This window comes from Salvia splendens, chromosome 2 (assembly GCF_004379255.2).
Source record: "Salvia splendens isolate huo1 chromosome 2, SspV2, whole genome shotgun sequence".
In the NCBI taxonomy this organism is placed as follows: Eukaryota; Viridiplantae; Streptophyta; class Magnoliopsida; order Lamiales; family Lamiaceae; genus Salvia; species Salvia splendens.
In genome coordinates, this window is record NC_056033.1 from 39,635,486 (window position 1) to 39,658,154 (window position 22,669).

Consider the following 22,669-nt stretch of genomic DNA (forward strand, 5'->3'; position numbering starts at 1 on the left):
GAGTGTTGCGTTGCGGAAGGAGGTGGAGAAGCCGCAGTGGGTGAGGATTGGCCGTTGGGATGTGCCGCGGCTGAGTGCGGAGCAGGTCCAGTATGCGTGTGTGGATGCATATTTGTCGTCTGAGATCGCCATGGCTCTCCGTCGACGTGCCGATCTATGTGAACGCATAATCGAGGAGCTCAAGATAGAATTGGGACTTTGGTAGTGCTTTTTAAATTATGCTTGTTTTAGTTTTTAGTTTTTAATTTTTAGTTTTTGGTTTCAAAGTAGGACTATGAAGTAGATTTGCTTATTAGTTTTAAATGATGGTTGTGAAAATGGAGCTCCGGATTTTTTGGGTGCATTGTAAATGTTCAGTGTGTTTTTTTTCATGGTTTTTTCATGTTTAAACCCGCGCTGCTTCTTTATATTTCTAGGATTAACGGGTTTGTTGGATTTGTAGATTATCTCATGGCTCGTAGCGTTTTGTGAATTGCGATGAATATGACTTCTGTTTGAAATTCCTTTCTCCGTGATAAAAGTATTCCCTTCGTCCAAAAAAAAGAATAATCTCATTTGTAGACAGTATGCGTTTTAATGTAAAAAGAATAATCTCATTTGTAGATGGTATGCGATGAATATGACTTCTGTTTGAAATTCTTTTCTCCGTAACGTTATTTTATCATACAATTCATATCTGAATAAGATAAACGTTTATTTTTTTATATATTTTTTCATATATTATTAAATAAATGTTTCATAAAATTAAAGAAAAAAAGTTACTGTAGGAAAGAATAGCACAAAAGACGAAGAAAAAACTAAAATTAAACTAGAGAATGATTAAATAAAATTTTATTTAATAAACATACAATGCTATTTAAGTTATCAAATTTTTCACAATTAAATATAATTATTTAGTTATGCAGTTTGTTAATTAATACTGTAATAGTTGATTCGTAATCTATATAAATGATTTTTATAAAAATAGTAGTCTTAAATTTACATGACAAGAATGGTTTTTAAATCCGTTCAAAATTTTTTAATCCATTGCTTTAGTGCATGATTAAGTTTATCTCCAATTAATATATATGCATTTGATAAGAATAATTAATTTGGTTTAATTTTCCTTAAGGGCATGGAGACATTATGTCTCTAAATCACTACCCTTTTAAATATTCAACTCTAGCAACTCAAACTCATCTTAAACTCAAATTAAATAGGTAAACTGAACCGTTTAGTTAATACTCCGTATCACAAAATCCTAACAAAAATTTAGCAATGCAGAGCGCATAGTTTTTCATATTTTCAATTTTATAATATAATAAATTTTTATATCATTGAACTAAAAATAAAAAGAAAGCTGAAGAAAATTGAACTTGTGTATTACTAATATTGTAATACTGCTGCAAACAAGACTCATTTTAAAGTGGCACGCCTTTTTAGGATAATAACTCGTCATATTATGATAGAGAATAAAATAATACTATTATATTACTTCTGTTTAACGAATTAGTCTTCTTATTCTTCCCGGTTTGGCATCCGCCATTGCTTTCGTTCATTCCTGCAATTATTTTTATTTTTAGGTTAAGTTCAGCCCCCCCACTAATCATTCAGTTTTCACTAAATATTCAGTTTCAAATTTCAAAAATTTCAAAAAATATTTAAGTTTAGGAAAATAAATTTTTTTTTGTTCGGTAAGGGCTTAAGCCCTACCCTCTCCTTTATTGTCCGCCCAGCCCCTAAGAACTGGCGTGCTCATTCTACCATCCCATCCAACTCATGGTGTCTCATTCATCTTTAGTTATGTTATGCATTATAAATTTGTACTACATACATGCATCGATGAACGTACCGCTTGGTCGTGGAATATGTGCATCAGCCTTCCGCAAACACAACTCTCTTCTATCCATCTTTGCACTTATTGGGTCAGTCGCCATTATCATACCAATAATAATACCATCGATATTGTCGATGTTCGGATACATTTGTATAAAGAGATGGACTATTTTTTTAGTGAATAGTTGTATTTCAGTATGAATGAGAGACGTGATAAAATGAATGTAAAAATTTGACATCATTATAGTATTAATTTTGATATTAAAAAAAAAACATCACACCACCCCAAATACCACCCCTAAATCCCAACGGTGTTGCATTGCATTTGCTCATCCTTGTACAAAATAATAGAAAATCAAATATCGATCCAAACTAAATTAAAATTTAATATTTGGTTTATTTTTTCTTCGATTTTTGGTTTGGTACGATTTATTTTCTTTGGAAAATTTTAATCTGGTTTGGATGTATAACCACAAAAAGAAAAACGAAAAAATGATTTTTTTAAAATTATGGTATTTATAATTTATGAAGATTATAAAGGAGTATTTGATTTTGACCAATATTATACTAGTAGTATATTTATATAGTAATTATAGAAAATTAATTTTCAATTTTTTTTCTTTGAATATATTTGTTCAATTTCGATATTTTTTTGATAGTATGCAATGAACTCAATTGATAATATTTGCGAAAGTATTAATCACAGTACGAGTATATAAAAAGTTTTTCTTTCATTTTTGTTTATCAAAATTCAATTAATTAAACAGCACACCTTCCGAACTGCGCACATTTGATTAGATCACGCAAAGTCAAGCCAAAGAAGCGTTGATTCAGCTCAAGAGGGAAGCTCAATTACGGCGGAGGAAGATGACGGTGGCGGCGGGGATCGGCTACGCGTTGCTAGCACTGGGCCCCTCTCTCTCACTCTTCGTCGCCGTTATTTCCCGCAAGCCCTTCCTCACTCTAACTCTTCTTTCCAGGTTCCCCCCTTTCTTCTGAATTTGGGAATTTATGGAAATTCATAAGCATTAGGGCTATTCCTACTTTCCGCAGGATGGCATTTTTGAGCTGTGAATTCTGCTTTTTGATTGTAGTACTTTGGTATGGCTGATGAGTCTCATTGCATTATCGGCAGTCTGGAGAGCGTTTCTACCGTTCAAAACGGCGACGTGGTGGCCTTATTCGCTTCTAATTTTGACTTCCGTTGCCCTCCAAGAAGCTCTCCGCCTTTTCTTGTGGAGAGTCAACAAGTTAGTTTTGTTAAATGCTTTTAGTTAAATTGGTTATTGTTGGATTCTGTGTTTTTTAGGGCCTCTAGTTTCTTAGTTTTAGTGGTTGGATGAGGTCATATCATGGATGACAAACTGGGAGTAATAGAAATTAATAAATCAAGAGTTGGGTCACGGCCTTCTCGACTAGAGAATACGTCGTTTGGGAATGGGAATTGTCCATTTATCAAGGGGTTTGAGTTTTATTGTTTTTGTTAAATCAAGGTTTCATATGGTTAAATCTATGTTCGTTTATCTTATTAAGCAAGATAGCTATGTGGATTCAAAAATATATGCTACTTACCTAGTACTATGTAATTTCATGTTTGTGTGGGACACGTCCTGTTCTTATTTTCACATGGACTAGATTACAATGAGATTGGAGTGGTTTAGTCTATGTCCCTGAATTTGACTTCGGGTTTTACATTTTCATATTTTTAACAGTAAATTCCAGCTCAGAGTGTGCCTTCGTTAAATTGAGAAGACTACTCATGCTTTGTTCCTTTCCTGATATTGCATTTTAAGCTTTGATTGGGGATCTAAGGGATCAGCTTTTGTATCATCTGACAAAGATTTAAAATAATATTCATCTTGATTCTAAATAGTAGTATCTCTAGTCCTGATTGGATGTGTGTATAATATTCTGATGTTATGTTATAGTTGGAGGCTTGTAGCCCATTTATTGCCAGTATTTCATTGCACATTGTTTTAATGAATAAGACAATCAAGTAGAAGAAGCATTTCCTGGATTCATAAGCATTCCTGTATATAAATACTTAAATATGCACCAAATATGGCCCGGTCTGTCAATGGCATGCATTACTTCTGATTTTGCTTTGTGCAGCTTGTTTGTGATTTTATTTGCCTTTTTTCCGCTGCTTAACTTGTTATCATATGTATATTACATATTTAATCAGAATTACTCTTATAGAGCATTTGTATTACTAATCTGTATTAGGAGGATGGAAGAAATGTTGGATGCCTATGCAGATAGAGTCTCCAAGCCTCGCCTATACATCACTGATAAGATGCAAATTGCACTTGGTACATTTGTTGGATTGTATTTGTATTTCTGTGTGCAAGGGTGCAGATGTCCTCCATTTTCCTTACCTAGTCATCTTTGTGGAAAACCTTTTGATTAGCTCTAATTTTTTTGTTGTATTCGTGAATCCCTTTATGGGTAACTGTGCATGCAATCTGTGCACTTTTTAGACCAGCCTTCAGTTCTGTAGACCACCTTCTGATGGTCAAGATACATAAAAAGTGTTGTCACTACTTGTCAAATTTTTATGAAAAGAGTGTCAGTCTGGTGTCTGTATGTCCATGAAATCCACTTATATCAAGTTTCCATATTAAATGAACACTCTTAATATCTATTTAGAGTTCCTAATAAATATTGATCGCAAGTGACATCAGAACCTTGAAAGGATTCATCCTGGAAGCTAATAAATTTGGTTCCAGTTTAAAGATGAAATAGTTTTCAGATATAGTATAAGACTTTTAGCAGGGTAAATAATTACTTAACTCAGACTTCTGAGGTCTTACTGCAATGATAAAAAAATGAGTTGATGGATGCTCTAGAAAACTTTTCCATATATATTATGTGAAATATGCAGTTTATCTAAACCTTCCTTCCCCTAATCCCACCCCTGAACTTGAACTGGTTATTCGGTAGTAATTTTCCCATACCTTCTGCTGTTGTCCTGTTTTGAATGCTATTACTTTTTTACTTGCAGCTGGTGGGATGGGTCATGGTGTAGCTCATGCTGTTTTCTTCTGCATAAGCCTTTTAACTCCTGCATTTGGACCAGCAACATATTATGTTGAAAAATGCTCAAAAATACCATTTTTTCTTGTCTCTGGTAAGTGTTTGGTTGATTTGACATCATGCTATTTTAACTGAAATCTTGAAGGCTAAGAGTAATAGAGCTGATTGCATGGACTTTGAGCATATGACTTATTATGAAATGTTTTGTTATATATCATGTTTGATGATATATACAAGATTCACTAGTCAGTGTATTTTTTATTAAATGCAGACTCCCAAGTTGTCTTTGATTGTCTAACTAACTCCCAGCTGTCATACTTTTAAGCACTCCAATCTACTTATTTTTTCTACAATCATATCAAATTTACTTCATCAGACTCTTTGTTTGCATGTGTTTTCTCTTGCAAAGAATTGATGCTCTTCCTCAGTAACATCAAGATTTAGTGTGTTTGGTGTGGAGTGAAATGACCCTTGCGTTTGACCAGTTTGATTAAGTAAAGATGCTGCTATATCTTTTATAAGTTTAGTTACTGCATAAAGGCTGCTGCTGAATGTGATACAGTCCACATAAAGCGATAAAACAAGTAATGCCATGAAGGTATTAGATGATATTTCATGTAAATACATCTAGTTGCGTTTTTAACTTAGATTGTTACTGTTGCTGCAATTTAATCATTTAACTGTTTGAATTAACCCTGTAATACTGGATGATATCGTATTGGATGAAAAGTTGGCATCCACAATCTATACATGTTTTTTTTTGTTTGCTGTGGTATTATCCATGTTTTTTTTATCATGGTTGTTACAATATTATATATGATGCGGTAAATCATCCACAGATGTACTTAATTTTCTAACAGCAATGCTTACGTCTCTTTTCTGCAGCTATTATGGCCCTTGCATTTGTTACAATCCACACATTCTCTATGGTTATTGCATTCAACGGTTACTCGGAAGGAAACAAAAAGGACCAATATTTTGCTCCTGTTGTTCATCTAGCAGCTGGATTGTTTGTAAGTGCCATTTTTCTCTATCATTAGAACTTTACTGGGTTTACAGATTGTTTATTCAAGTGTTTTGCCTCACTCTGCCAGTCTGCCTTGCCTCACGAATGTGGAGATTGAGTAAACATAGATTTGGTAAACCATTAGTTTTATTTATATACTTCCCACGAGGTAGTGAACAACCACCAGTTATGTAATTCACATTGATTGATATGGATGTTTGCCAATGCCATCTACCAAACAGGAAGCCATATGAACATCCCAGATCATTGTGAAAATAATTGTCGCTAGTTGAAACTTAGTTTTTATAGGGTACTTATGCTAAACTCGAACACATCCTAATTTCATGTGGAAAGATGTCCCTTTTTATATTGGTCTATGTACCCCATGACTATCTTTAGTTTATTTAGTTTTTATGTCTGTACATTGTTCTTGCTGGCCTTGGGAGACACATGGAACAAAAAGTTGCAACATTATGACATCTCAAATATTTCTGTTGATCTTTTCAATGGTTTGTGTTCCCTAAGGCCAAAATTTGTATAGTTTTGTCTGAGATTGATATACATACGCATGAGATGTATGTATAGAATTTTTCAAAACATTAAGGGGCAAGAAGATGTAGAAATTCTCAGTTGTAAAATCTGAGATCATTTGCTGTAATGCTCTGTAGCAGAAATTATATCTCTCCTAGTCTTGAGTTAACCCTGGTTTCCTTGCAGACACTGGCAAATCTTGCATCTGGGGGCTGTGTCGTCGGCATTCCTCTACTCTATGTCATGGCAATCATAACATTGGTGCATTGTGGGAACACTGTGTGGAGGAGACTGACAGATAACCGGAGCATGGAAACAAACTTGCAGTGACGAACGTAGGATCGTATTTCATAGTCTTAGTTGCCCATTTGCTTTCGGTAAAAGATCGTATGCCTTTTTGAATCTTTCTATGATTGTACTATCATTTTCAGGTTAAAAATATCCCACATATGTGTAGGGTGAGACATTTTTAGACATTTTCAGCTGAAACACTTAAACGATAGGACATAATTATACATATACAGTAGTAGATGTGTTTAACCCGAAAATAAATGTTGGCATATTTTACAATTAGAAATTTTAATTAGTAACATATTAATACTATGAGACAACATAGATATTTTTAAATATAAAAATAGCATACTCCCGTGATCCTATTATGACTAAGCCGTATTCTGGTTTTAGTAATTTTATGTGTTAACAAAAATTAAGTAACACATGTTATTGCTAGTATTATTTTATTTTTTATTTATCTAGTACTTAATTATTTTTGTACTTAACCTACTAAATAGTACTCCCTCTATTTCATTATAAATGATCAACTTTTATTTTGGATTTTTGGGCAAAAAGTAACATTTTATCTCTTCTCTATTTCTCGGTACTACTTTATTTTCTTTTTATTTCTCTTATTTTTTCCCTCTCATTTTTTATTCTTTCCGCTTAACTTCATAATTTTTTCATCATTTTCCTCACATATAGTGGACATAGTCACAGTTGGAGTACATACTACTTAATCTCGATGCCCAAAAAGACAGAGTCTTAAAACAGAGATAGTAGTAGTAACATGAATTAAAATACAAATTTGACATACTATAAATTGAGATAGGCACCAGGTTTTTTTATGGACAAATATTAATTTAAAGATTACGGAGTCATAGAACCCAACACAACACAACACAACACGCACCAACTTTGATTTAACGTTGAGACGCTGGATTTTGGGGCCACCTTCAACCCACAACCGTCGTTTTCTTGGCAAACATCGACGTCATCAACATTTATAATTTCTTAAATAAAAAGCAAAAGAATAATGCGCTCCCCGTCGTCACCAATCCACAACACCAACTTCCGCTCTCTCCTTCATTAGCACAGATCCCATTCACACACACACACACACACACACACACACTCTCTCAGCTGAGTGAGAGAAAATACACTTTGTGGTGGCCATGGCTCTCCGTCGCCTTTCCTCCCTTCGCTCTCTCTATTCCCCTCGTTACACGGTCAGTTTATTCGTTTTATCTTCATTATCATCATCTCCGATCTCGTCGTCTGCGCTTTCTAAATTTTATTGCCATTCATGTATTTGGTGACAGGCTTCCTTCGCGAATCCAGCTGCTACCCGCCACTACAGCTCTCGAGTCACCGTAAGCTCTGTATTTAAAATTATAAGCTCTGATTGTTGTAATTGTTAGTCTAAGAAGCACGTATTTGCTTACCTTGAAATCGGTATTGCCAGTGGATAAATCAACTGAACGCACCGCTGGAAGAGGTGGATCCGGAGGTCGCGGACATTATTGAGCTTGAGAAGGCCAGGCAATGGAAGGTATTCATTCTATGCCGAATGCATTTCATGTTTGTTACTGGATTCGTGTAATGAGATTTGATTTGGCGACGTTTTGGGAAGATATGTTGAGTTTTGATTGTTCAGCTAAATATGAATGTAGGGATTGGAACTTATACCATCGGAGAACTTCACTTCGTTATCTGTAATGCAAGCTGTTGGATCGGTTATGACTAATAAATACAGCGAGGGGTACCCTGGTGCGAGATATTATGGAGGCAATGAGTATGTAGACAGTTATCCTCTGTGCCGTGTTCGTTTATTTTGTCGCGTGAGGATCTTTCCAGTTCGAAATAACACATTGTATTCTGATTTTGTTGCTTGGTGTCAGCAACTCAGAATGGTATTCAGAACTGATTTATTTGAAATTTCTTGTTTATATACTGATAAGTGATAATAGGGAGATATAAATTATTACACTTTGGAAATTGATCTACATTAGTCACATTAACCACTAGTTTTCATGTACAAGTAGAAAACCATTTCATGCCCCAACAATAATCCAGAGTTCCTCTCAAAAGTAACTTCGAGCTCAGAACAGAGGTGTACTACTTGATTTTCAGCTGCATATTAGGGCAACATTGCTAAGATTCTTTAAACAAATTTTGAATTCTTCATAATGTGTTTTAAATTAGATGGTGGGAATCTCATTCTCCTTTATTCTAAGCATTGATGGTCTTAATCTTCCTGTGTTAAGGTACATTGACATGGCAGAGAGACTGTGTCAGAAGCGTGCCTTAGAAACGTTTCAATTGGATCCCGAAAAATGGGGTGGTAAGCAGCTTACCATTTGTATTGTACTATCTAGAATTTCCATACCACGGAGGAATAAAATTCATTGACAAATGACAATATAAACACCCAATGAAGCATGTTGATGATCTGGAAACTTAATGTTGAGTCGCTGACACCATAAATACCCAATGAAGCTTGTTACATATTGATACTCCAGTTGATCCATAAGCATTTTTTATGCTGAAAGTACCCTGCTCCTGACTAAAAACACCTAAACTATGATATCTCATTGGTACCTTCCTTATCTGCATAGAACAAGGAGTCAGCTGTAAAGAGACACTTATATAGCTAGTTAAAACTACTACCATGGAGTAGTATATATCTGTGAAAGCTCTTTAAATAATGTGAAAGTAATATTCTCCCTGAGCTCCTGGGTTGCATTAGTTTCATGACTATGATGATGATTGATGATAATGATTATATTTTCAATAATATATTGCTATTGTTATCTTAATGAGTAGTGGTTCTTCATAATTGTCCTTTATGTTTTGGATGTGGTATGAAGCCAAGTCTCAAACATAAAACTTTATAATGAAATGAAGAGCTTTTCATGCAACACAATTTCCTACTTTAGTTGTTAAGATTTTAAACTAGACATCAAGACTACTATACTTATCTTTGCAGTGAATGTGCAGTCCCTTTCTGGTTCTCCTGCTAATTTTCAAGTTTATACCGCTTTATTGAAACCTCACGAGAGGATAATGGCACTTGATCTTCCTCACGGTGGTCATTTGTCACATGGTTATCAGGTATTTCCAAGCTTGTCAAGTTCCATTTTTATCATTCTTTCCCTTTAGTTGCACATCTTTTACCGCTACTGATGCTCCTTTAAATTTCTGGAATATACAGACTGACACTAAGAAGATTAGTGCCGTGTCCATATTTTTTGAGACAATGCCTTACAGACTGGACGAAAGCACTGGCTATGTTGACTATGACCAGGTACCTGGTATCAATCTTCATGAAGTCTTCTAAGTTTTGAGAGATGCCTTGTCAATGTTCCCATCATTCAGTCACAACTTAAGCTTATATAAAATTCTAAAGCCTATATGAAGTCTTGAAGCTAGGATGGTCTCATGACTCTCGTATGAATGGCACCTTCATGTGTTACGACGAAGCTTTGTTAAAAACTATGCCAAAGTCTCAAAAGTTTAGTCCATCATTATCTTTATAATGTAGTATGTCCTTGCTATCAACATTTTTGGTTTCCACCTTTGTGCCTCTTGTAGTTCCATTTAGTACTTCATGGGGTGATATTTTTTGGGGGAAAAAGTTACTTTTCCTTCTACAACCTGGTTTTCTTGGATCATCCAGCACGTGTGAAGTTTTAAATATTGTTGTGCAGTTGGAAAAGAGTGCGGTACTTTTCAGGCCGAAACTGATTGTTGCTGGTGCAAGTGCTTATGCTCGTTTATATGATTATGCACGGATTCGCAAGGTAAACTTGAATATTGTTTATTACTGTGTTTCATAATTGAATATCATCTGTTCTTTTCTAGTAATAGATTTTCTTGATGTTGCTACTCTTTTTGCCTTATTGACAGGTCTGTGACAAACAAAAGGCCGTTCTGTTGGCTGATATGGCACATATTAGTGGGTTGGTTGCGGCTGGTGTCATCCCGTCACCATTTGAGTATGCAGATGTAGTTACAACTACTACACATAAATCATTACGTGGGCCACGTGGGGCAATGATCTTTTTTAGGAAGGGAGTTAAAGAAATTAATAAACAAGGGCAAGAAGTGAGTTCTTATACCATTTTATTTTTCTGGCTTCTGCTGCTGTCTTCTTGATATTACTCATTGGTATCTTTTTTTAAAGCATTAAACTCTATCGTCTCCCCAGTTGTTTGTCCTTGTGAGGGAGGCTTGGGGCTGTGTAAGTGCCAAAATGTGCAAAATGAATAAAGCGAATTCTGTGGTAGTTGATAATTAATTTCCATCTTACAGGTGAAGTTTGATTTTGAGGATAAAATTAATCAAGCTGTATTTCCTGGGCTTCAAGGTGGACCACACAATCATACTATATCTGGCTTAGCAGTTGCACTAAAACAGGCAAGTATTTTAGTAATTTTTTGTTAAAGGAGTATAATTTTGATCATTGCTGATCTTATTATTCTGAATTGCAGGCCATGACACCAGAATACAAAGCTTATCAAGAGCAAGTTCTAAGTAACTCTTCAAAGTTTGCTGAGGTAACACTTCTGGGCAATAAATTTGTGTTGGATACAATAGAACCTGTCAACATATCTTTCTTTGAACTAGCTGTTTGGTGTCTTATCGATTAAAACATCCTATTTGCAGGCTTTGTTAGAGAGAGGCTACAATCTTGTATCAGGTGGAACTGATAACCATCTTGTCTTGGTGAATTTAAGAGACAAGGTATACCCGCATTTGTGGTAGCACTACATTATCCACTTGCTTTAGACCAATATAAATGTTATGTAAGCGCACTTTCTATTTTCTTGAGTTATCTATCCTTAATAAGAATCACCATAGATTTCCTCAATGACATTTTCTAGTCAATTGTTTCACATGTAAGAAACTTCTATAGTTATCGTAGCATTCATCTCTGGGAAAATAAGCAGGGTATTGTTAAGTTATAGCCCAAAATTTGACCCTGTAGTGCCTATTTAGCCCAATGTTAAAATATTACGAGTATAACTTGTCATTATCTCCTTTATTCACTTAATAGCCCACATCAAATGTTTGGCCAACTAAAGCTGACATGTATTGCCCGCGTCGAATTGTGATGTTACCCAATTCAGACTTGAATTAATACTACAAAAAATAGCTTCTGGCAATATACGTCGACTTCAGTTGGCCAGAAAAATTGATGTCGGCTAATAGGTGAACAACTGATAAGTACATGCTGTATTTGCAATGTTCTTAAAATTGGGCTAAAAAGTCGCATGGGTCAAGTTTGGGCTATAAGTTAAGAATAACCCAAATAAGTATTATCAAGGTTAACATATGACTTTTCCGAGGGTGCTCATCCTTTGCAAATACATAGGTTGTGCCACATGTTTTAAGCAAGGCCTGTTATTAGTTTAACAGGAAATTTTGATCTTTGATAAATTGTAGTACTTCGGTCCAATATGATGAAGTAATGCAAGTATTATTGTTTTAATTTCTCAAGCAATTCCTGCAGTATAATAATGTATATTTCTCCATGAAGATGAATCAGTAAATTTAGTAATTTACACCTTAGAGTCTATGTTAAACAACTTTGTTGGTCCCTAGTGTCATCCTATATCTTGAGTTCTATAAAGGGAACAACCCTTCCGGAAAATCTTCCTTCTTCGTTTTTAAGGAGAGGACAAGTGAAAATGCCTTTACATGAGTGTTATGCCTTTCATTATTTTCACAATTTAACTAAACTGATCCATTCATTTTATATATTATTATCAGAAAGCAAAACTACTTTTCAATTTCATGTTTTTGTTGTGAACTTCATAATATCCATAGAGCATGAAAAAAATTACACATGAAGATTACCTGTTCATCAACTGCAGGGTATTGATGGATCTAGAGTTGAAAAGGTTTTGGAGGCTGTGCATATTGCAGCAAACAAAAATACCGTTCCTGGGGATGTGTCTGCCATGGTACCTGGAGGCATTCGTATGGGTATGCCTTTTCCCTGGCTATTATTGACTGCTTTGATTTTATACCACTTAACTCATGATGATGGGATCCTTAACATCTCTACTAGGCACTCCGGCTCTCACATCAAGGGGTTTCGTTGAGGTTGATTTTGCCAAAGTTGCCGAGTTCTTTAATGCAGCTGTAAAATTGGCCCAAAAGATAAAGGCTGACGCAAATGGTTGTTATTTCTGTCATTTCTTACATTTTACCTTTACTCTGTCTCTCTTGCTTAACATGCCCATCTGTCCCAATTTTGAAGTTTCTTACGAGTGCATGTTTATTCTAATAACAAAGCCATTTGTTGCAATCATTAGGAACCAAGTTGAAGGACTTTGTGGCATCTATGAAGTCAGACACTCATCAATCTGCACTATCAAAGCTACGACTTGAGGTTGAGGATTATGCTAAACAATTTCCCACAATTGGATTTCAGAAAGAGACAATGAAATATAAGGACTGAAGCCAAGCTCAAACTCCTGAAAGGTAAAAGTTCTTGTTCAAAAACATCATAGATACTATATGCTATTTTGGTGCTTTAGTTAGATCCAAAATAAGCGCCTCATTTTACATCAAGGTTATCTTGTAGTATAAGACTTCCATGTCGCCCAGGGACGGAGATAGCGTTGGCCAAGCCACCGCTGAAGCGGGGGCTTGGCCAACGCCGGATCCATTAATATCAATGAAAGTCTTAAATTTTTGTTGTGTTTTGATACTAGAGAAAGAACAAACTGCGTCGGCAAATAAGAAAGAAAAAAATGCACATGGGTGTAGCTTTTATATACTATGGAATTTAACAAAACAGTTATTCGAAATACATAACGTCAAACTAAAAACCAAATAACAAAATTACGACATCTTTTATTCTAATAAGTACATTTTTTTATAAATGAATTTCGATCTAATACCTCACTAAACTTAATTTTTGATTTCTCAACATTCATGACACTTGTTTTCTATATTTAAGACAAAATCTTTATTTCTACGAAAAATAGTCTAATTTTGTCATTTTAGGTGTCCATGAAAAGTAGTCTCATTCTATAAACGAAAACTTCGCTTATAGTACTTTATTCATATGTTTTCCATTCTCATACGTTTTCTCTTTCTCATACTTGATCTATTTTTCTCTTTCATATATCTTACTTTACCAAACTTTTTATTAAAACTCGTGTCGTTCACAAATGAGACTATTTTTCGTGGATGGATGAGGTATTAATTTTTGGTGTGGTTTGATTTTAAAATCTATTGGAATAAAAAATCGAATTAAATAATTCTAATAAATATTAAATTTTAATAATAATATTATTATTTTATTAAATTTCAACACCGGCTAATTTGTATTTCTGGTTCCGTCCCTGATGCCGCCTAAATTTCTCCACCAAAGCATAACTAAGAATTATAGATTGTATAAAAATCATGTATGAGAATTTGTAACCATCGTACCACATTGATCAATCATATTCATTCACGGGTTACATTATTCATGACTTGATTCTGCCTACTGAGCTATACTGGAGATTTAGGTCTTCCTCGGGGTTCCGACAGTCTCCATACTCTTTGGTTCTATGTTGCCCCCCGAGTTCCCCCTCCCCACACCCTTATTTGGCATAGAGATGCTGCTGTATACTTGTTCGTTACTCGACAGGCTCTACTTATTTAATGGGTGCTAGTTTCGTATAGTTGATTGAGCAGTCCATCGTATTTTCTTAACTGTGTCCGTCCCTGACTAGTTTTTATGATGCAGACTGCCATATTCAATTCTACCATGACCACAAGCGGCTTCTCATCGGATATCAGTTAAGTCCCTTAGTTTTTGCACCGTGGGCATGTGTTATCCTTTGAACAATAATTTACCATTTTCTGCTTTGCTTCATTTGTATGATTGCCGCTGCATCAATTGATGCTATCAATATAATGTTTTGTTTCTATTTTCATTTACATGCATTATGGTTTATGTTATCATCACTCAATCTTCATAGTATCCATATATGAATATCCATAATATTCTTTATATATATTCTTTATTTAATTGTATTCTAATGACATTAGAACAAGAATGATGAATGATTTGTCCAAAACATGAAAAGAAGTAAAAAAAAACTCAATCCTCTTCATATTCACATGCCATCAAACTCTGCACCACAGTCGCCATTGTCGGCCGCCGCCCAAACCGCCCCTCCAACCTCCCATCCACCTCCCCCCTCCATCTCCTCACAAAGCTGGCAAGCGCCCCGCCCCCATCCCCATCCCCCTCCCCCCAATTACACAACCTCACCCCCCTCACCATCTCCAGCACCACCAGCCCATACCCAAACACGTCAACTTTCGAGGTGATGGACCACGATAGAAATCCATGGGTTTCATCTTAAAATCAATTGGTGATAACTTTGTGTACACCGATGTGAAATATTATTATATTCATTTTTATGTTTCAATTGCCAACAAGGCTCAGCGCCCACTCCGGCGCCATGTACCCCTTCGTCCTCTTATCCTCGTGAACTCTGACCCATCCCCCTCCCTCTGCAGCAGCTTCGCCAGCCCAAAATCTGCAATCTTGGGCTGGAAGTCACTATCCAGAAGTATATTCTCCGGCTTCACGTCGCAGTGGATCACCCACTCCAAACACTCGTGATGTAAATATGCCAACCCTTTGGCCGTTCCTAAAGCAACAGCATATATCTGTTTCCATGAAAGGAAGCTCAAGCCGAAAACATGCCTGTCCAACGACAAGTTGTCCAAGTACTCATAGACGAGGAGGCGATGCCTCCTCTCCGAGCAGAATCCCCATATTCTCACCAAATTCATGTGATTGATCTTTCCTATCATGCTTATCTCCGCGAAGTACTCTTCCTGAGCTTGAAAAACGTCGCCTAGTTTCTTCACCGCCACCACCCGGTCGTCGGAGAGGACGCCTTTGTAGACGGCTCCCGAGCCCCCTCGCCCCAACTCCTCTGTAAAATTCTTGGTTGCTTTCTTCAGCTCCGAATAGGTGTACTGCCGGAACTGGCTCGAGATCATGCTGTACCCTGCCTGTACCGAGGCCGGGATCCCATGTATTCGGATGAGAAATCACCACCCTAGGAGTATGAACATCACCTCTATAGCCCCCAGCGCTGCTGCAAATGAATACATATACACCCATTTAACCGTCCTGCTGCTGAAATCATACATTGAAGATGAACCTAAGAGTTCTTCTCTCTTATCCGAGCCACACCTCTGGCTCGAGGCATGGAATATATTAGGCTTGGATGGCGCCAAAGAATTTGGCAGTTTGATCTATATACTACCTGGAAAATCAGGCGTCGCGTAGCCGTTGAGCATTGCGCTTTTGATAAAACACTCCCCATATCCTAACAAACGGTAGCCGAAGGCTACGCACCGGAAATCCTCCAAACACATGCTCGTGCACGTCTCCAGTGTTGACATCGAATCCGTAGAAATCCGCATAACGAATTTGCAGGAATGTAACTCGTGTGGACTGCAGCAGGGTTAGATTGAATGCCGGTTTGCATCCGGTGTTCCAGTTGGTGTCGTCTTCCATCACGTAGCCCGGTGGGCACGTGCACTTGGGCAGGAGTGGCGCATACACGCAGATCGCGTTCTTCCCGCAGACGCCCATCGCGTCGCAAGGCTGGGACAGGGCCCGCCACGTGACGGACCATAAGCCTGTGGAGGCATTCAAACTGTAGATCCGAAGGCTGCCATCGTAGTCCATGGTAAGCCTCCGCTTAACCCCGGGCCTACATCGGAAGCATTGAACTGCAACAGTAGATGTCGTAATCTGGATTAGGCCAGTAGGAGGTGGGTTTGTCCGGGGAGTCGGAGATCAGTCTCCACACGTTGTCACTTCCGAAGTAGAGATTGAAAATGCCAGTGGCGAAGCTTGCTTGGCTTGAGACGGATGTGAGCCTAGTGCTCTTAGTAAATGGCTGAGAAGGTAGGAGAGTGTCCATGGGAGAGTCGAAGCTCTGCCATAGAATATCTCCTTTTTGATTCTGTAACACAAGATTGCCTGAGTTGAGGAGATGAGCGGCGGCGACATCGAAGGAGGTGGTATTGGTTTGCCAGGCGACGGCGCTGTCGACGTCGGTTAAAACCATGGCGCCGTCGCGAAGGAGAGTGGCCAACCACCTTACCCCGCTGCACAACCGCCTTTACCGCCACCGCTGCCCAATACTTTGCCGCAGTCAATACCTAGTTCATGTTGGTACCCATCACACCGGCGAGAGCAGCACGGATATCATCATTACGACAACGGAGACCCCTCTCTGCCCCTGAGCCAATGTCAGTGCCGTACCAACACTATCCCTCGCCGACGCCGGCGCCGGATGACTTGTACTACCACTATCAGCCGCTGGGAGAGCTATATCCTCCGGTGTACAATGGAGCTGGAGATTCAAGCAATTCCTACAATTATAGCGTGGATGAGTACTCGTCCTACACCGATTTTTGGCAGCCGGAAGACCACCCGACACGTTCGCTACCGCAATCTGACCGACCGCCGCATCCACCATCGTGGCTGCCCTCCGGTTGTTCGCCTACTGCAGCTGCTGTCGGGCAACTACCACAACTTCGTTCATCATATTCTTGGGTCGATATGCCACCGCAACACGTCCAGTACTCAGGCCCGGCATATGCAGCCTTGACAATTGCCCCGACCGCGACAACTCAAGGCTGTTCCTGCCACGAAAATCCCGTTGATGTGCAGCAACCGCAGCTCCGCCCTACAAGTCCCTACTGCTCAACACTCACGCCGTTGGCCGTCATTGCTGTCCTGATACCACCACCACCTCCGCTGTCTCCCGACTCTTCAACAGCGCAGTTGCGGGCTGCTTCCCCGCCGCCACCATCAGTGGCTATCGTCTTGCCGTGTAGCTCCGTTAGGATTCATACCTTATCAATAATTCCCGCAACTGCTGCCCCATCGCAGGTTCACGAATGTGACGGGGTTGACATACACTACAAGGGAAAGCTGATTGATGGAATAATTTTCGATCCCACTTTTGAACAAGGGGATCCATTTGATATCAAACTTGGTAGTGGACAAGTAATCAAACGATGGCTACTAGTATTGGGGATGTGCTTGGGTGAGAAAAGAAAGTTGAAAATTCCTTCCAAACTCAATTTTGGCAAGCATGTTTTTGATCCTGGAGGATTCCTCATTGTTAGCTTCGTGGTTCCCACCTTGAGGATAAGGTGGATTTTAACCGCGGGGGAGTTGATACGTGCATATCTATATGAAGATCCCCATATCTTTATTAATTAGTTAATTAGCGATTTGTCATAACTTTTCCATATATGTTTAGGATATTTTCTTGTTCCTTAAGTTAGGGTATCCACTATTATAAATAGTGGACAATGTTATTCATTTCATTCAATTCAAGAAATATCAAATTATCTTATTTTCCTTTTATCGTGTTTTACTTTCTTGTTGCAATCCTAAATCTTAGTTTGATCGACGGACAAAACTCCCGCGATTACCGTTTATCGTGTTAAGGGAACTTCACCAGTTAAGATTGCGCATTGACTTAACTGGATTATATCTAACTTTGTCAAGAAATTTCACTTAACATAGTGAGAAAAAAAAAAGAAAGAGCAAAGAATAAAGTGTGGAATGAGTGTATCTATACATGAAAAATTAAGTTGTCGGATTAAGATAAATAATCTGTAGTATTATTGATTGGAAATGAATGGTGCACACTATTTATCTTATCAAGATAGCCTATGTAGATATTTCTTTACTGCTTACACGGTTACACCTTACACTCAACTTTTTCATGTTGCCGCAACCAACAATGCACTTCAGTTTTCATTTTATTATAGTAGTAATAAATTTAGACAGCCGCACAATTATGCATTACATCCCTCCCCCGAGACATGCCTAATTAGGAACTAACAAAACCAATAACCCGGTCACAAAATTTCTGCTATAGTTTATTGGACAAATTACCAAATAAAAATATGACAACTGATTTTAAACACAGTGGAAGTATTATGAATATGTTAGCTCACTACTTTAAGAGTGATACATATTTATGTGGGTATTTAAAATCGGTTGGCACATCATCGCATATTTCGCCAGAAAGGGCACAGATGGGATAATTGCAAAATTTTCATCTTTAGTAATTTTATTTTTCAGTTTAAAGAAGTGTATGCTTCATTCAAGTGATTACATATTTGTAGGATAATATTGTTATGCATTATATATTATTTATAACTATGTTAGGATTGTTAGTAATCTAGTCTGATCAGTTTGACTTGACTAGTATCATGATCAATAATTTAATTATGTGAAATTAAATATTATCGAATGGAGCTATTTCAAGTAGAATATCATGGTATATTCATTTTCTCTAATATAAGTGAATGAGAATTTGTAAATTAAAGTGTTGGGGCTAAGTATAATGGAGTTATGCTAGGCTCCGTGCCTTGCACGACATGTGTAGGTGTACCATGGACTTTGATCTTGACACGTACAATGGACTTTGATATTGAAAATTGGACAATGAAATATTCTTCGGAAATGGACATTTGTCGTAATTTAGAACGAACTTAATTATACAAATCTCAAGGTAAAAATATATGTTCCCTCTTCGCTTAACACATAAATCCAAGTCATATATGAGTATTAACTAAGTTAAGATTGTTGTAATATAGTTCGGTTTATACAATTTGTCTCGGTAGTACACATGACAAATGCTTTAATTTTGTGAAATTAAAGGTTGAATCAAGCTATTTCAATTTCCAAGTAGAATATTGTGGTATATTCATTTTCTTTGGTGTGAATGAGAAATTGTGAATTAAAATTTGTGACTGTATAATGGAGTTATGTCAAACTTCGTGCCATGTACAACGGGTGTACTGTGGACTTTGATCTTAATTCTTGACACGAAACACAAAGTCTGTCAGATTGTGGATCCATAGAAGCAAGTGTTTCAGATCAGTGGGGGAAATTGGGTAAAGAGCTGGACTCAACTGTTGGATATGTGGTTGAATTTCTATTGTTGTTAGTTCATCATCATCATGATCTGGATGATTCTGCTGTTGTTGCACCTACCTAAAAAGATGTTGAGGTTAACTCTGATGATCATCAATTGGTAGTTGCTTCTAACGATGATGTAGTAGTGGAGATAATTGACCGGCTAATTAAATATATTTATGTGCATTTCATTATTGTCACAAGATGATAATATAGCAAGTACTATTCTCTCAAAATTATTAGTATGTTTTTTTCAAAATAAAATTAGCTCAACTTTCTTAGGACAAAAGAAACAATTTTTTTAATTACTTATTATAATTGCTAGATAGATCAGAAATTAATCAAATTTTATTATTTTTTCCGTAATTTACCCTGATAATAATAATAATAATAATAATAATAATAATAATAATAATAAAATCGTGTGAGTCTGCTACATCAAACCGACCATTTATTACCGCCTGATTCCCTAAAAACGATCTACCGCTAAATTTCATCCAAACACAGTAGATAACGAACTTAACCTCCATACATTCGATCACGCTATCAACATGTAGAATTCCTGCTTTCACTTCACTTTCCATGGCCTCTCTCCCTCCCGTTGTCGTCGCCAACACTCTCAAGCTCGACTCCGAATTCAGGAAACTCTCCGCTCCTCCTCTTCCTCTCGAAAAGGTATCTAATTTCACTATTCACCTCAACTTTGATAAGATCACGGATATATTCTTTTTACTTCTCAATCTCTTTAATTTCTCGGCTGCAGAGAAGTTACACCCCCAAAGAGCCCAACTCGATGAGTTCGGATTTGAAAGAATCAGTTTCGTCGGTGGGTGAAGGTAACAGAAAACTCGAATCGTCTCATTACTTTCCGATTTTGCAGGAATGTATGCTGCAGAATTCAGTTTCAGGAGTTGAATCGGTTCATTGCCAAATCATCAAAAGTGGATTTGGTGAGGAGCTCTTCCTTATGACGTTTCTGGTCAATGTTTATGCGAAATGTTGGGAAATGGGGAGTGCGCGGAAGGTGTTTGATAATTTGCCGAAGAGAAATGCGGTGGCGTGGACTTCGTTGATATCCGGTTACATTTACAATTCACGGCCTGAATTAGCTGTCGGTATTTTCAACGAGATGTTGGAAGCAGGGGTTTGTCCCACGAATTACACGTTGGGAGTTGTCTTGAATGCTTGCACATCGTTGTGCGATTTCAATCTTGCAAAACAGATTCATGGATACATTGTGAAGCATGATCTTGCGTGTGATTCGAGCATTGGGAATGCGCTGTGTAGCTTGTATTCCAGATGTCGTAATTTGGCTCTGGCGATCAGTGTATTTGAGAACATTGAGGAGAAGGATGTGATATCATGGACTGCTGTGGTATCTGCCTGTGGGGATAATGGGAATTCTGCGAAGGGATTGGCTATGTTTGTGAAGATGCTCGTTGGGGGTGTTGAGCCGAATGAGATCACTCTGACTAGTGTACTGAGCTTGTGCTGCACAATGCAAGCTCTGGATGCAGGATCTCAGGTGCACTCGTTGATTATAAAACTCGGATATGGCTCAGATTTGCGCTTGACGAATTCAATCATGTATTTGTATTTGAAAAGCGGGTGCATCAGTGAGGCGAAGAAGTTGTTTTTTGGCATGAGCTCTATCAGCTTAGTTACATGGAATGCTATGATTGCAGGCTATGCAGAGATGATAAGTCTTGCAGAGGATGCCCTCTCGGCTTACTTATGTGGAATCGAGGCGCTTCAAATATTCCAGCAAATGAACAGATTGGGGCTGAGACCCGATTTGTATACCTTCTCGAGTTTATTCAGTGTGTGCAGTAGTTTAGTGGCTTTGGAGCAGGGGGAACAATTTCATGCTCCGACGATAAAAACTGGGTTTTTGTCCGATGTGATTGTGGCAACTGCCCTCGTGAACATGTACAACAAATGTGGAAGCATCAATCAAGCCAGCAAAGCTTTTCTTGAAATGTCTACGAGAACCCTAATTTCGTGGACTTCCATGATCACTGCGTTTGCACAGCATGGGCTTTCAGAGCAGGCTTTACATGTGTTCGAGGATATGAGACGTGTAGGGGTTAGACCAAACAAGATAACCTTTGTTGGCGTGCTATCAGCCTGTAGTCAAGCAGGAATGGTCGACCAAGCATTTGCATACTACGAAATGATGAAAAATGAGTACAGAATCAACCCTGTGATGGACCACTACGCGTGCTTAATAGATATGTTTGTCAGATTAGATAGGATAGATGAGGCTTTCGACTTCATCAAGAAGGAGAATCTGATTCCAAATGAATTCATATGGTCGATTCTGATTGCTGGCTGTAGAAGTAAAGGGAAACTAGAGCTAGCCTTTCATGCTGCAGAACAACTGCTTGAACTCGAGCCCAAAGACTCCGAGACCTATCTCTTACTGCTGAATATGTATGTGTCTGCAGGGAGATGGAAGGATGTGTCGAGGGTTAGAAAGATGATGAGAGATGCAAAGGTCGATAAAATAGTGGACTGGAGTTGGATTAGCATCCAAAACAAGGTCCATTCGTTCAAGTTCAGCAGCAAGAAACACCATCAAGACGAGCTTACTGAACTCTTGGATGACTTGATTGAGAGAGCGAAGCCTCTCGGATATAAGGCTGAGACGGCTTTGGAGATAGACGGTGAGGAAAAGGAGGAAGCAACTACTACCTCAGCTACTGCTCATCACAGTGAAAAGATGGCAGTTGCCTTTGGATTGATCAACACATCTGGTAAGGTAGAGATCAGAGTCACCAAGAGCACTGGTATGTGTAGGGACTGCCATAGTTTCATTAAAATCGTGTCGTTATTGACTTCGAGAACTGTAATTATTCGAGATAGTAAGAGGCTGCACAAATTTCACAAGGGGGAGTGTTCTTGTAAAGATTTTGGGGGTCTTGTTTGATGACTTCTCCACATAGTTTTGATATAAAGGTGGTTTGTTGTTCATGCTATTGCTAGGATTTATGTTGCTGCTAGTTTCTTTGATTGTTTGCTAC

The 22,669-nt window shown here is 37.8% G+C and overlaps 3 protein-coding genes and 1 pseudogene across 4 annotated transcripts; 3 read left to right on the plus strand and 1 right to left on the minus strand.

The window, feature by feature from the left end:
- The first annotated feature begins 2,552 nt into the window (after window positions 1-2,552).
- Window positions 2,553-6,958, plus strand: LOC121792777 (gamma-secretase subunit APH1-like). Its single transcript, XM_042190863.1, has 6 exons — window positions 2,553-2,795; window positions 2,910-3,065; window positions 4,042-4,127; window positions 4,820-4,945; window positions 5,737-5,864; window positions 6,575-6,958. The coding sequence occupies exons 1-6, from the start codon at window positions 2,683-2,685 to the stop codon at window positions 6,716-6,718; spliced, it is 753 nt and encodes a 250-aa protein (XP_042046797.1). The 5' UTR covers window positions 2,553-2,682; the 3' UTR covers window positions 6,719-6,958.
- Window positions 6,959-7,600: 642 nt separating this feature from the next.
- Window positions 7,601-14,601, plus strand: LOC121792776 (serine hydroxymethyltransferase 2, mitochondrial-like). Its single transcript, XM_042190862.1, has 16 exons — window positions 7,601-7,890; window positions 7,984-8,034; window positions 8,127-8,213; window positions 8,335-8,456; window positions 8,929-9,005; window positions 9,651-9,775; window positions 9,876-9,968; window positions 10,372-10,464; window positions 10,571-10,768; window positions 10,976-11,080; window positions 11,155-11,220; window positions 11,330-11,407; window positions 12,541-12,652; window positions 12,738-12,848; window positions 12,985-13,153; window positions 14,412-14,601. Exons 1-15 carry the CDS (start codon window positions 7,837-7,839, stop codon window positions 13,128-13,130), a joined length of 1,518 nt encoding a protein of 505 aa, XP_042046796.1. The 5' UTR covers window positions 7,601-7,836; the 3' UTR covers window positions 13,131-13,153; window positions 14,412-14,601.
- Window positions 14,602-14,768: 167 nt separating this feature from the next.
- Window positions 14,769-16,911, minus strand: LOC121779776 (annotated as a pseudogene).
- Window positions 16,912-20,120: 3,209 nt separating this feature from the next.
- On the plus strand, window positions 20,121-22,624 carry LOC121792778 (pentatricopeptide repeat-containing protein At4g21065-like). 2 transcript variants are annotated; one of them, XM_042190864.1, is made up of 2 exons: window positions 20,121-20,321; window positions 20,410-22,624. In XM_042190864.1, exons 1-2 carry the CDS (start codon window positions 20,229-20,231, stop codon window positions 22,573-22,575), a joined length of 2,259 nt encoding a protein of 752 aa, XP_042046798.1. In that variant the 5' UTR covers window positions 20,121-20,228; the 3' UTR covers window positions 22,576-22,624. The 2 variants fall into 2 exon arrangements, with proteins under 2 accessions (XP_042046798.1, XP_042046799.1); XM_042190865.1 differs by having other exon boundaries at window positions 20,527-22,624.
- The last annotated feature ends 45 nt before the right edge of the window (window positions 22,625-22,669 follow it).

Coding starts and splice junctions, on each gene's coding strand:
- LOC121792777 (XM_042190863.1), top strand. CDS start 2,683: ATGACGGTGGCGGCGGGGATCGGCTACGCGTTGCTAGCACTGGGCCCC. Junction 2,796..2,909: donor ACTCTAACTCTTCTTTCCAG/GTTCCCCCCTTT, acceptor TTTTGATTGTAG/TACTTTGGTATGGCTGATGA. Junction 5,865..6,574: donor ATCTAGCAGCTGGATTGTTT/GTAAGTGCCATT, acceptor GTTTCCTTGCAG/ACACTGGCAAATCTTGCATC.
- LOC121792776 (XM_042190862.1), top strand. CDS start 7,837: ATGGCTCTCCGTCGCCTTTCCTCCCTTCGCTCTCTCTATTCCCCTCGT. Junction 10,769..10,975: donor TTAATAAACAAGGGCAAGAA/GTGAGTTCTTAT, acceptor TCCATCTTACAG/GTGAAGTTTGATTTTGAGGA. Junction 11,081..11,154: donor TAGCAGTTGCACTAAAACAG/GCAAGTATTTTA, acceptor TCTGAATTGCAG/GCCATGACACCAGAATACAA.
- LOC121792778 (XM_042190864.1), top strand. CDS start 20,229: ATGGCCTCTCTCCCTCCCGTTGTCGTCGCCAACACTCTCAAGCTCGAC. Junction 20,322..20,409: donor CTCCTCTTCCTCTCGAAAAG/GTATCTAATTTC, acceptor TCTCGGCTGCAG/AGAAGTTACACCCCCAAAGA.